General features: G+C 40.5%; 2 protein-coding genes across 2 annotated transcripts; one reads left to right on the top strand and one right to left on the bottom strand.

The window, feature by feature from the left end:
* The first annotated feature begins 3,965 nt into the window (after positions 1-3,965).
* Positions 3,966-11,391, top strand: htra4 (HtrA serine peptidase 4). The gene is made up of 9 exons (XM_062454504.1): positions 3,966-4,645; positions 6,762-6,861; positions 6,995-7,199; positions 8,064-8,258; positions 8,415-8,447; positions 9,004-9,118; positions 9,258-9,315; positions 9,475-9,570; positions 10,319-11,391. Exons 1-9 carry the CDS (start codon positions 4,225-4,227, stop codon positions 10,482-10,484), a joined length of 1,389 nt encoding a protein of 462 aa, XP_062310488.1. The 5' UTR covers positions 3,966-4,224; the 3' UTR covers positions 10,485-11,391.
* On the bottom strand, positions 10,855-12,961 carry tm2d2 (TM2 domain containing 2). The gene is made up of 4 exons (XM_062454505.1): positions 12,440-12,961; positions 12,143-12,230; positions 11,928-12,043; positions 10,855-11,696 (listed from the first exon to the last, which is right to left on the bottom strand). The coding sequence occupies exons 1-4, from the start codon at positions 12,706-12,708 to the stop codon at positions 11,483-11,485; spliced, it is 687 nt and encodes a 228-aa protein (XP_062310489.1). The 5' UTR covers positions 12,709-12,961; the 3' UTR covers positions 10,855-11,482.
* Positions 12,962-13,446: the final 485 nt, after the last annotated feature.

Genomic DNA, 13,446 nt, shown 5'->3' with positions numbered 1-13,446 from the left:
TAATGCTGAACAGGCAGAGCTAGTCTAGGATGGATTATCTTGGATCAGTACATTTAGAGCAGAAGCAAAAATCTCAAGCACCCTTCCCAGCAGTGAGCACAGCAGGCGAAGACAAGGAGAAGTAACGAGTGGATTTTGCCGGTTGAGACCGGCAACAGTAAAGGTGTTGAAAATTTCATGAGGTTCCAGTCAGGGCTGTGCCTCTGTGGAGCACAAACAGCCTGTTGCTCAGAAGTTATATATCACCGGGGTTGTCCTCTGGTTTAAGGAGTGTTCAGATGTCTCAAGGAGTCTGTAGACAACGTGGTGCCCATCCCTATAAACCCCTTTCAAAAAATATATTTTATACCACTGCATGCTGCCTGGGGATGGTGCAAACATACTTTCGATGTGCAGATAGATTTGTCAGGAATATGAGGTCAATGAACTGTTCGCTCCCCCCCCCCCCCCCCCCACACACACACACACACACACCACCACTACTTGTGAGACATGGGGGCAAATAAAAGCCAATTGACTGTCATGGTAGCACACACCTGTTAGCCGACAGTCTGTGGAAAAAGAGCAGCCCAATGATGTGTCATTGGGAAATAACAGAACATTCTGATACCTCTCCTGCATGTACACGCCCAACGAGCCACTCCGGTACACTCCTCTCACTGGCTTTTGCAGATGTTGCACATACGCCGCAACTGCTTTATTTCGTAAATAGTCTTGTTTACATCCTCATCTTTATTTATGAAGCATCAGATGGAAATCTTTTGCCATTAGAGGAAAGACAGTGACTCGTAAATTTACAAGCAAAAGTTTTAATTGCTTTATCCGATAGAGGAATAATGTCAGGCCGGTTGTAGATACTGCTGTGGGGGTGTAATTGGACAGTTCTCCAGGGGAGATGGTAAGGAATCATGAATGAGGTGTTCTGACTGGAGCACGCCCTCTTTCCATCAGTGACGTCCTGCCCCCTACAGCACTATTGCCACAGGCGCCATATCCTGCCTCTGCAGCCCCAATGGTAGACGGCTTGTGTCCTTTTACAACTGTCAGTGTTGCCAACTTTCAAAGAGTAATTGCAGCTCAAAATCATTATCGCTGTCCCTTATCAAACAGACACCAAAAGTCTAGGAGCTAACAGTTCAGAAACCTTTCACATAAAATGAAGTGAAATCCAATAAGCTACAGAACAACAAAGATGAATCTTCAGTCAGCCGCCTGTCAGATAAAAATGATTTCGGACATAAATTCTCTCTGTTAGACTCGAAGGTTTTTACAGTAAATTTTTTCAGGCAACCCAAAGTTGGTTGGCTAGTGTTTCTTGGGTTTCCATGTCTCAGTTTGGCAGAAATAAAACTGACCTCATGCTTTCCTGTCTCACAGACAAGATGTGGCATATGCAAAGACTAGACTACAGAAGAAAAGAACAAGATGGCTGACTACTATCAAACCTTTGATAGAACTCTGCTGCTAGGAAGACTAAAAAGAACAGGAAGTTAGACCTTGTAATACCCTCCTGTGAAAGGCTCTTAAGTGTGCACTCCTCAGGGAATGTAGAGCTTTCTCAGCAATAGGCTTCTAGACGCATCGTTTTCATGTATTTTTTTCTTGTTTTCGAAGCTTTACAATTCCTCTGCCTCAATCAGAAGACGTGTAGAATTCAGCAGTCTACGTAACACAAACACACACACAGACACACAGTGAATGTGATTTCAGTATACTTCATGTCTAAGCTTTTGTCTATGGGGTTTGTCTGACAGAAACAACAAAACCAGGGTCGGGATCCTGAGATGATCTTAAGTACCACATACCACCACCACATCTCATCCACCAGAGACAACTGCAGACAAGAGTAATAAAATGTGAAACAAGTCGTTGTATCAAGACAGCTCACAATGGAGTCTCCGATGTCACAGAAAGCTGTCCTCTTGATTAGGTGCCATCATTTCAGTTACAGCATCAACACACAGCCAATTAGTCCTGCGGTCATGGGTGTTTGGTGAGCAGGGGGAGTCCCGCGGTTGCCAAACCCATGAGCGGTTCCCCCCTCCCCCATACATCTGTGTCTGTACAGCCCCAGTCAGTAGAGGTCAAGAGCAATCTCAACACTACACCTTGTCCCCAAAAGTACAAACGGAATACTAGGGTTTTGGGGAAATATGGAACACTTCTGCCCCCTACTGCTTACTTGGATATTTACTGTCAATATCCAGGATTGAACCCAAGGCCAACAACAGAGGATTCATTAGATACAATTAATAGATGTACTAGATACTAGACTGTATTCTGTACCAGGTTATGGTAGATTGATTTATATAAAAAGACAGCAATGGAAGGGTACATTCAACACATGTGGATGCCATCTCTGTAGCAGCTCAAATGAGATGGGGACTATGTACTGGAGGACATGCTATAGGCTTCTCAAAGTCATTTGAAGAGTCAAAGCACTTGAGCCAAAGAAAACATTTTTGAAACGGTTCTTGACTTTCAAAACTAGGCCACTCTTGATCTGGAAATTGCACAAAGGCCTAACAGCTTTTTAATTCACAGCCTCTATAATGAGCTTATGAATTATGAGTTTTCCAGAGGAAATCATGGATTTATATGCAGAGCGAGCCGTCGAAATGGCATTTGCTTTAAATGAATAAAATGCTTAAGCAGTTTCACTCAACCATTATGGAAATGTCATGTCATTATTTTTCCCTCAGATGTTAAGGTTTTTAACTTTACAATGTTAAATGCAATATATTTGCTAGTGTGAACATACAATAACTGTAATCATAACAGAATAATCACTACATTGAATTCCATCACTGTAGGCTTTTATTTCCCCTCAGTTTAGTCATTATCCAATCTGTTCAGGACAAGAAATGCACTGTATATATTCAAGCTTATTATACTATTTAATATTAGGGGTGTACAATACAAAGTGACAAAATTCACTTTATTGGTGCTTAATAAACAGAGGTTTAAATCTAGTGAGTATAAATTGCTTTGAAGTATAGTCTGACCATATATGACGTATAATGGTCTGTCAACTGAAACATAGTATGTAAACAATGTAAATGATCAGGTTCAACTGGACTGTCCCTCATCTTACCTGGACAAATCAGATTTCCGTACATGTTTTTGTTTGTCAAGCAAGACCACTTCACTACAATCAAAGGATTCTCACAGTCTTTTCTGTCCATCTGGTGTTCGCTAATGACCAAGGTTTCTCATAAAGGAAGCTGAATGCCTTTCAACACATCAATGTAATTAAAAACCAAACCTAAAGATGTTGCAGCTTTGGTAATGACAAAAAACTATCTGTATCACTTGTCTATAATTTTAAACAACAGTTACTGTTGTTACTCTGTGTGTTTCACATATAACTAACATTCTGAATACAGTTTATAAGCCTCATAAACTGTACCTAGCAATGAGATTAACAGTTTTTCCACAAAACATTAAACAGTATTAGGCTATGTGAACACTTTGTTACTGCAAAATGATTAGGAGCAAGCACAGATATGTTCTAGAATGACTGTGGTAACAGTACTTCCTACCTAGGGAGGCTACAACCACAAGTGCTTCAAGTCACTTACCTCAAAGGAGATCATTATGACCATGTTGCCTATTCTTCTGGATTATTGCTGCTTTTCCGATTTTTCTGTATACCTAATGACTATGGGCTATATGTGCTGTTTTTTGCTTGTGTTTGTAAATGTTCATGCAAATTACGTTTCCATTATCCAACCAGTCTAGCCCATGAAATGTTTCATTTAAAAGTTATGTATTTTTGCATACATTTGTTAGTTGCCCCCATAAAATACGTAAAACTAAAAATACCCTATCACCCATTCAATAAGGCCAAAAATATGCTGTCTATAAATCATGTTGACTGACATTTTTGAGGGTTCAAGTTTATGAGTCTTCCCCCCTTGGTACACTTCTCAAAGGTAAGCTACTTTAACATCTCGACGGTTCTGCTTTGCTGAAGCTCACCTGGAAGACCCAACACCGTTGAGGATATCTGGATGTTAACTTGCTAGTACTGGCATCATTACAATGCCATTTAAAGAAATGTTAATGTGAATTTGAACTTCTCATATTGCAGTTATTACGCAATTATAGGATAACTGTCACATGACTATCAGACAAGTATAAAGTTTCGATTGTTTGACACTAAAGTCCATGAACGCGTGAACTAAGAATTTAGATGTTCAAACGGACCAACTGGTTTGGAATATGGTTAAATTAGTTGTAGTTTATATAATCCTGGCATCTGCAGTTCATGCGCGATTACTTCGAAAGAGGCGATCTCTCTGTCTGCAAGTTTGTTATGCTTCACGGTGCCCGGCCCCGCCAGAGCCATGCTATTACGGTTTAGTAAAGGACGACTGTGGATGCTGCTCGGTGTGTGCATCCGGGGAGGGTGACCTTTGCGGAGAGCACGGGAATAGCCTTTGTGGCGAGGGGTTGAGGTGTGATTATGAAGAAGGAAACCGCAAAATCCGCGGTCTGTGCGTTTGCCTCAATTCAGAACCTGTATGCGGGAGTGATGGAAGAACTTATCCAAGTAGTTGCCGTTTGAGAGCCGAAAATAGGAGAGCAAAGCTCAATGGAACTCCCCAGGTCATCTTGATCCAAAAAGGCCACTGTCATTCAGGTGGGTAAACGCATCAACATGTCACAGAAACCGTTTGGTAAGTAAGTAAGCCTTCGCCTTAAAACTACACTAGTTATGTATAATATTGTCCCCAAGGTTTCTTCCATTTTTTTCTCCTGTTGAGAGTTTTTTGGGAGTTTTTCCTTGTCTTCCTTGAGGGTTTAGGTTGGTTGAGGGGCAGTTCTATGGGCATATGTGAAGCCCTCTGTGACATGCTTGCGTGTAAAAAGGGCTATACAAATACATTTGATTTGATATTGTATACGTATTACAAAACCATCAAGTAAGTGAAAACCCTAACTGCATATGAAGACAATTTAAGTAATTTTCCAAGAACTTTATGCAGACTCCCTGTCATGAGACGACAAAACGTCTTTAAAATTGAAAGTGAAATAGACTGCATGCATAAATATGATTTAAAACATGAGTTGATAGGCTGAGAATCAGAGGCCCAATAATGGTATTGATAGAATGAGAACAATAATATAAATGATGTTATAGCAGGCTATGCTGTAGTGAGTATTTGGTCCTAAAATTGACAAGAAATACATATACCTTTGACAGTCACTGTATTATTCAAGGTTAAGATCACCTTACATATTTCTAATAGCATAGATGTGCATCCTTAGCATCACAGTTTCATATCATTGTAACTCACAGAAGATTTGGAACAGAATAATTTATCATTCATTAGTAACCCTCCTGGGTTTCCAGAAACACAGGTGTGCAAACCACATTGCTCTCCAATTACTCTACGTTCTGGAGGGTGTCACATAAATTTCAAGTGACTGACACAACAATAGGGTGATTGGACTGAATAATGGCATGAATTAGAGGTTGCCTACAGGCATATTTGGACACGTTTAGGGTTTATGAGGGCTGCAGGATTTTACATCAGTGTTCCATCCTCAGTGACAGACAGTTTAGAACATGTGCATCTACAGCATTAAGCCAGTAGTTTAATCAGTAGTCATGTGATTTGCAGAGTAGGTGTGCAGGTAAAGGGAAAGACTCTCAGCCTCTAGTCACCTGTCAGTGTCAGGTAAAAAAATATGTTGACACCAGGTGTTGACAACTTTCTGCTCATTGTAAGACATAGACAGCTGTTGGCAGTGTGTGCACCTAGCTGCAGGTTGATTAGAGGCTGTACATTCCCGAACGTATGCCATGTTATACAGTTGTCATGGTAATACGGTATAAATACCACAGGCCATGAATGTATGACTGTCAAAATAAGGAATGAGTGTAATGAAATCCCATTGGTACCGAAGACCACCTAGACCAATACAGATATCTAAGCCTGTCCATTAACATCCTTTACTCCCTATGAATCCCATAAACCTTAGTTAAGAGATAGAGAGAGAGCATGGTTCTCTCTACATGATCGGTTGCTCGTTTGAATGTGATCATGGCGGAAACATTTTCTTGCCAAGGTATGTGTTGGCAATAGAAGCACTTAAGTCATTTGCATTTAAGGATCATTCAGCAGAGAGTATAGTATTTATGCTGCCATGCAATACCTAAGTAACCTTTCACAGCATTGAAGAATGCAGACTTCAGGAAAGTGAGCTGTCTAAAAGTAAAGGGGAAATGTGAAATGAAAGGGAAAATGCAACCTTGGGGTAGAGGCTTGGAGGGTATATTTTTGATGTGGAAGGAGATAACAGAGTGTTATCTCTGATGCGAGCTTCACCTGCTGCCAGCATACACCCTATGGCCTAAAGGCTGATTCGTTTTATGTGTGTATTGAGTCCTGTACTTGCCATGTGGCCAATGTGGCTGGCTTCAGCTGGCAAAAGCTTGGCAATCACTCACTGACATCAATTAAAAATTTAAGCTTAAATTAATAAAGCTATTCTGTGGCTCTAGCTTGTATTTGTATAACATTTGGATGGTAAGCTCTGATTTGCTTACATTTTTGGATCTGTCCATACTTGCCTGAATGGAGTCACAGCTTCTTATCTGTCAATTACCCTACAGACAAATTACCTAAACCACATATCCAAATATACAGTACTCCAGCCAATGTCAGTCTCAATCTGAGTTTACTACTAAATCATTTCTCTACAATCCAATTTTGTTGTATATCCAGAATTCCCTTGTTGTGTTCTCACAGGTTTCAGGAACCCTGACAGTATGCGTTACAAATTTAACTTCATCGCTGATGTGGTGGATAAGATAGCTCCAGCGGTAGTTCATCTAGAGCTGTTCAGAAGGTGCTGTGAAACCAAGAAACTGCAAACAGTATTGAAATGATTGTCATTCACAGCCTGCATTGTACATTTAACTATTAGCAATCCATATGTACATGAAAATAAGGTATTATAACTCATCAAACTTTTCCACCAGACTGCCATTCTCCAACCAGGAAGTCCCCGTCTCAAGTGGTTCAGGGTTCATCGTATCAGAAGATGGATGGATCGTCACCAACGCTCACGTCCTCTCTAACAAGCAGCGAATTAAAGTGGAGCTGAAGAGTGGGGTGCAGTTAGACGCCACAATCAAGGACGTGGACCCGAAACTGGACATCGCCCTCATTAAAATAGAGTCTGATGTGAGTCCTTGTTGAAAAGAGGCAGTTTCATTGCCAGTTGGCTCCCCTAGGTCCCCACTTTAAATCCCATTTTGTGTTTTATACTGGCCCTGCTACCCTGTCAGCTATGACTAACATCAAGGAGGCAGTGAGTGAATTAATCCTACTGAGACAGTCTAGCAGATGTTCCATGGACAGAGTCAGCAAGGGCCTTCGCGCACTAAAATAAGATTCCCGTCCTTGACATGGTCGATTTGTCGTCAGATTTTCTCCAAGGCCCATTGGTTCTACTCTTATAAATTCACAGCATCAAATGTTATTTTTTTCCCAGTGTTTGCAAGTGTTTCTTTTACTAAAACATTTGTCACAGCCCAGACCTCTAGTAGTGTTAATAGTTCCTCTGTGTGGCATTAAAGGATTTTAACCCCCAAAAATGTCCATTACAAAGCCTATTCAGGAAAACATAGAACTGAAGTCAAAGCATTTTGATCCATTGACTAACATTTAATGAAAAGCCAAAGAGGGATCGTGGTGTCAGATGGTAAACCCTCATACTTGTAACAGACCTGTATAGGGAGACTCTGATGGAACAAGACTCCAACTCCCTAGGTGGTAATAAAGCACAAATGTAGTCAGATTCCAGAGATGAAACTACCTCAGGCCAGTGTAGGACAAGATAAGGCAGGTAGAAACAGTACCTGAGTACCATGTAGGCTTCACTGTTGACTGGTTGTAGGTATTATTTTGTTATGGTGCCAGATATACTCAAAAATCCTCCTAGTATTTTGACAAGTCAGTAAAAAAAGCTGTCATCAGTAATAAAATCAGTCATAAAAATTAGTTATCAGCATTCTCATATTGTGGATGGTATCTCTGTTTTTCTAGACACCTCTACCAGTGCTCCTGTTAGGAAGTTCATCTGACCTGCGACCAGGAGAGTTTGTGGTGGCAGTGGGCAGTCCCTTCTCCCTTCAAAACACAGTCACCACTGGTATCATAAGCACCACTCAACGCAACGGTCACGAGTTAGGCCTCAAGGATTCAGACATGGAGTACATCCAAACCGATGCAATCATCAATGCAAGTCCCCTCCGTAAAAGTTCCAGCGATTACATTCTTTTTTGTTGCTGTAACTTCTCTCGTTTTTTCCTCATGACCCACTCTTCCCTTTTAAGTAAATTCCTCAGTTATAAACAATAACGTTTAATCAGGTTTAATGTGCTTGTTCTCCCACAGTACGGAAACTCAGGGGGACCACTTGTTAACTTGGTAAGAGGATTTATTGAGTTATATTGTATTTAAGAGGATTGTAATACATAATCAGCACATTTGTCAAATGGATTGTGATGTAGGTCATCTTTCTTGTTTTATTCAGAACCGAGAGGACCAAGGTCATAATTCAGTTTTATATGCTTAGTGCTCAAGGTCCCTGTTCTGCATTTTACTGCACCATTTCTGTTGTTTCAAATTTGCCTCTGGAAACTGAATATATTATGCCCGGCTTCTACTAATGGTGATGACTTATGTATGCCTATTGATCGCAAAAGGAGAAATAAAACATACTTCCACAACTGCTTTTTCAAAGCAGTCCTTCCTTTTTTCATGAGTACTGAGAGTGGAATACAAGGATTCGTATCGAGAACATTGGAGTGGTGTGGAGTTTTTAAATTACATGCTCATTCTTATATTAAGGCAGATATGAAATACAGCAGTGCTCTAATTAGGGTATTGGTAACAAGGTACTGTCTTACTTTAGTTTCCTAATTGTAACTGTGTATTCTGGACATAAAAATAAGGCCGTTTTTTCCTTTTCTTGTGTCTCAAGGATGGGAATGTTATTGGCATAAATACTTTGAAGGTTACAGCTGGAATATCCTTTGCCATACCAGCGGACAAAATACGCCAGTTCCTTTCAGAATCTTACACCAGACAAATAAAAGGTCTGTAGTTAATCTCACTTAACAATTCTAATTTACCATTGAGGGTCGGTTCAATGTTATTACTTATTCTGCTAAAGTCATATGGCATTTTATTGAAATGATTTACTTTTCCGAAATCCTTTGTGTACATGGACAACAGGAAAGACATTTCCCAGAAAGAAATACATGGGGGTTCGAATGCTGCAACTCTCGGCTGCGTGAGTAAACAACTTTCAATCTAAGAATAAATTATAGTGAGATGTAAATCAATTTGTTACTTTTATTGGAACGTGGGTTAGACAGGAATTCATGTTTGGTGAGCATTTCCAAGTCTTTCATATTATAATCGAATGTCTTTCTTGCCTGTTTCTTCCCAGTTTGATTCGTGATATGAAAAAGCGGGAAAGTGATTTCCCAGACGTGATTTCAGGAGTGTACGTTTATGAAGTGATCCCTGGAACCGCTGCCTCCAGGTAAATCAGCTCCCCAATCTTAGGTGCAGCTCTAACACCCTCAAGACAATGTGTAATTCTATTACGCAGATACTAAAACACCCATCCATGCTTTATAACATTAGGAATGTTGGTTACAAAGTTGGTTTCATATTAACTCAGGTTTTAGATGTAACCTTAAACTGCTCTGCATGATCCATATTGGGATGCTTACCGCTGTCTATTACCAGATGGAAAGGGAGATGCAGTGAGTTTGGAGGCAACACAATATTCAAGGCACAGGAACCTCTTGTGGTTCTCAAGGGCACGGATTGAATCATATTCTAGTTTACCATAACACTTCAGACACCGTCAGGCAAAGCTGTAATGCCCTCCTCCCTTAACAGCCATCTCCCATCTACCTGACTGATTCCATACTCACTGTATTCTTCACACAAACATATTCCCCCTATCAGTGGAGCATAGGCCCTGAACAGCATGCTGCAGTATGGTATGAATGCCATTCCAAGTGACTACTGTATCATGAGTCCAAATAAGCTTTCCAGAACCCCATGACGTTACTTAAAAACATGGATTCACAGCTCTGTCTGCCATCATCTCCCTTCCACCATCTCCTTCTCTGTTTGATCAAGACCCAGCGTGTCTGAAGGTCACTGTTGTTATCCTGAAGGTGAAAGAGGAAATATGAGAGGAATGTTGTGTGCTGTGAATGTTGAGGAAAGCTGTGAGTGATTAGGCCAAACGACTGTATGTCTCTGTTGTTCCCTAGCGCCGGCATGCTCAACAACGATGTAATCATGAGCATCAACGACCAGTCGGTTCACACTACAGAGGACGTGAGCAAGGCAGTTCAGGCAGAACAGCCACTTTCTGTCGTGGTGCGGCGTGCTAATGAAGACGTCACACTAACTGTTGTCCCTGAAGATATTGATTAAGTGGCATTTCCCCTGCGCGGCTTTCCAGTGAATTATTTTTCACCCGCACAAACACCATGTGTTTTCACCCTGCACAAACATTTTATTCACATTACACAAGTGAACATATATTTTCTGAACACATATCCTTTTACAAACAGAAAGTCTCTTAAGTGATATTAATTCATGAGAATATGTTCAGTGCCTAAATCTGTTTGAATTAGGTCTATGAATACTTTTTGCCCTTTCAAGCTAGACCAGGTGAGCTGTAGTCTGAAAATAAAAGTTATGCTTTTGACTGAAATGAAAATCTTTACTCAAGTAAATATGTGAAATATGGAAAACAAATAGCTTAACAGCTCACTGCATGTTGGAATGAAAAAACATTTAATATGAATGGGGTATTCAATGTGTACAAGAATTCAGAAAGCTGTAAACAGTATTTTAACCTCACTGTATGCATGTTTCACATTACAATCACAGAAATACATCTGAATTTGTGAAAGAGCAGAGTGACCTGACTGTATAAATAATTTTTGGTTAATGCAATATTATAATGTGAAGAATTTGTAATTAAAAGCAAAGGTGAGACAAGCAGCAAATACATTAACATATGTACAACTTTAACAGGTATATACAGATATTATTTACAATTTGGCTTATGTACACATCTGAACCATAATGACAGTGTTTCAAACACAATTGTATTCCAATTACCAAGATTAGCCTACGAGTTACCTCAACCAGGAGCACATGCACATACTTGTCTCCAGGTCAAAGTTGTATGAATGTGTTTACCACTTAACACATTCCTCATGTAATTTTTTAGTATCCTTTTTATATGTCTGGCACATTCTGTAAAAGGGAGGGTACAGCAACGTACCATTACAAAAAGGTACAGAACGTTCGCCTTATAACCACCGCAGTGTGGAGGTGTAAATTAGATAACTCGGCAGACAGAATTTCAATTTACACACTTAGGGGGAGGAGGGGGCTTCGAAGAGACAGCTTGGCTGACCTCAGTAGAAAGTGCACCAGTTGCTGTTGTCACTGGGCATCAGCCCCCCTGTGATGAGGAGGATTAGGTCGACGAACCACCAGATGCCCAGGCCTCCCAGGGTCAGCAGCTTGCCCACGGCAGTGCCAGTGTGGCCCAGGCAGAAGCGGTCCACTCCAAAGCAGCCCAAGAAGAAGGAGTACAGCAGAGTGGTGATAAAATAGTGGCCCGTGTACCTGAAAACACAAGCGGTAGTGTTATTTTTGACAAAGAATGCTTGAATGATGTAAGATTAGGAACCTTATCAACATAAATGAGCCTGTTTTTGAATATATGTTGCGCTTAATTTCAAATGACGTCTAAATATCTATACTGCACTCTAGTGGTGGAGCAATGCTGGCTTCCATATTATGGACCATATCGTGTCAAATGGGACTGGGTTTCCTTTCAAGAATCCCCTCACTTACTTGATACAAGGAACATTTCCTCTTAGAAACTCTCTTGGTCCAGCACACTCAATGTCCTCCAGTGCAGTGCACATGACCTCTGTGTGGTTCACGTCTTTGTGCACCTGGCCTCCAAACTAAGAGAGAAAAAGGTTGAATTGGAAGTTCCATAATATCTATATCTACATAAGACACGACAGACATGTGGATGGTGATACAGTCGGACCGTCTCATACCCCAATACAGCCGTGACCCAACTCCTGGAGAGCTGTGCTGTTTCCTGCATGGTCCACGGGATCTTCACACAATATGAACTCCTCTGGTCTAAAAGAAACGATACAATCATTATGAAATCCACCTCACATACATTTGTGCCAGACACTGTTGTTTATTCTGTCGCAGCTGGTTAGCTGAAGAGAACACTCATTGATCGGCAGCAAGACATTTACATGCTAGCATTGAGGAACTAGTTCTAAAAAAAGTAAACAGCGATAGAACCGAGACTGACTGAAAAGCACGAATCAAAAACTTACAGGTATTTGCAGAGGACAACTGGAGACGGAGGCCTGTATTCATACTGATCTGAATAATTCACTGAACCAACGCTAACGGGTGTGACATGATACTGATATGTCACATTGTCCTGCGGTTGTTCACTGAACGCGGCAGTAGTTACTCTCTGTCCGGGAATTTCAGATGAATTCTGGGAGTGAATTCCTTCCAAACACTGCAAGAGCAACACTGTCAGCAGCAAAATAAGTTGCCCGCAAAGAAGAATGTAATTAACTGAGATCATAGCCATTTTAATGAGTCCAGCTAACTGGTACAGGTAGGTAGTAGCAAGCCGTATAACAGCACCACTACTTGCCCTGTTAGCTAGCTCTATCTAATCTTGTTTTGGCTAGTCTGATAAACAAAATTGTCGCAATTAACATTTGATTTTGCTTGCACTCCCGTATGTTATCCCGTCGATGTGAAGACCAACATTGTAATATATTTGTCCAGCTAGCGTTGTGTCGGTGTTCCGTCCATTTAATATGACGTCAAAAACAAGCGCTGTTTTTAATGTGTTCCAATGCCTCCACCTTCTGGCCTACATGATTACTACACGAGGACATCAAATTATGCTACTGTATACGCTTTAACTAAATGTCAGCTATTGTATTATTGACGTGGAATGTGATTTTTTGCTTTCGTATAAGTCAGGAACACATGCATACCAATTATAAGACATGTCAAAGAAATATTCACGTATGACATGCAGTGACTTTATTATGTTTCATTACAGTTGACCAAACATTACAGTTCCAGTAGACCAAACAAAATCAGTAGGCTAGTTCAAATCTGCCATAGCATGTGCTACCCTAGATCATACACAATTTACCACTAAACTAATAACGCCCTAATAATGTGAAGCAATATGAACAATTAATACATGGAACAAATGAATTAATAGGACTCCTAAAGTCACTTAACTACTACAATCCTTAAGGCTACCACACAGCTAACTTAAATTAACTGGTAGGCTACAAACTAAATA

The sequence above is a fragment of the Osmerus eperlanus genome, chromosome 28, assembly GCF_963692335.1.
Source record: "Osmerus eperlanus chromosome 28, fOsmEpe2.1, whole genome shotgun sequence".
Lineage (NCBI taxonomy): Eukaryota > Metazoa > Chordata > Actinopteri > Osmeriformes > Osmeridae > Osmerus > Osmerus eperlanus.
This window is presented reverse-complemented; position numbering and strand designations above follow the sequence as displayed.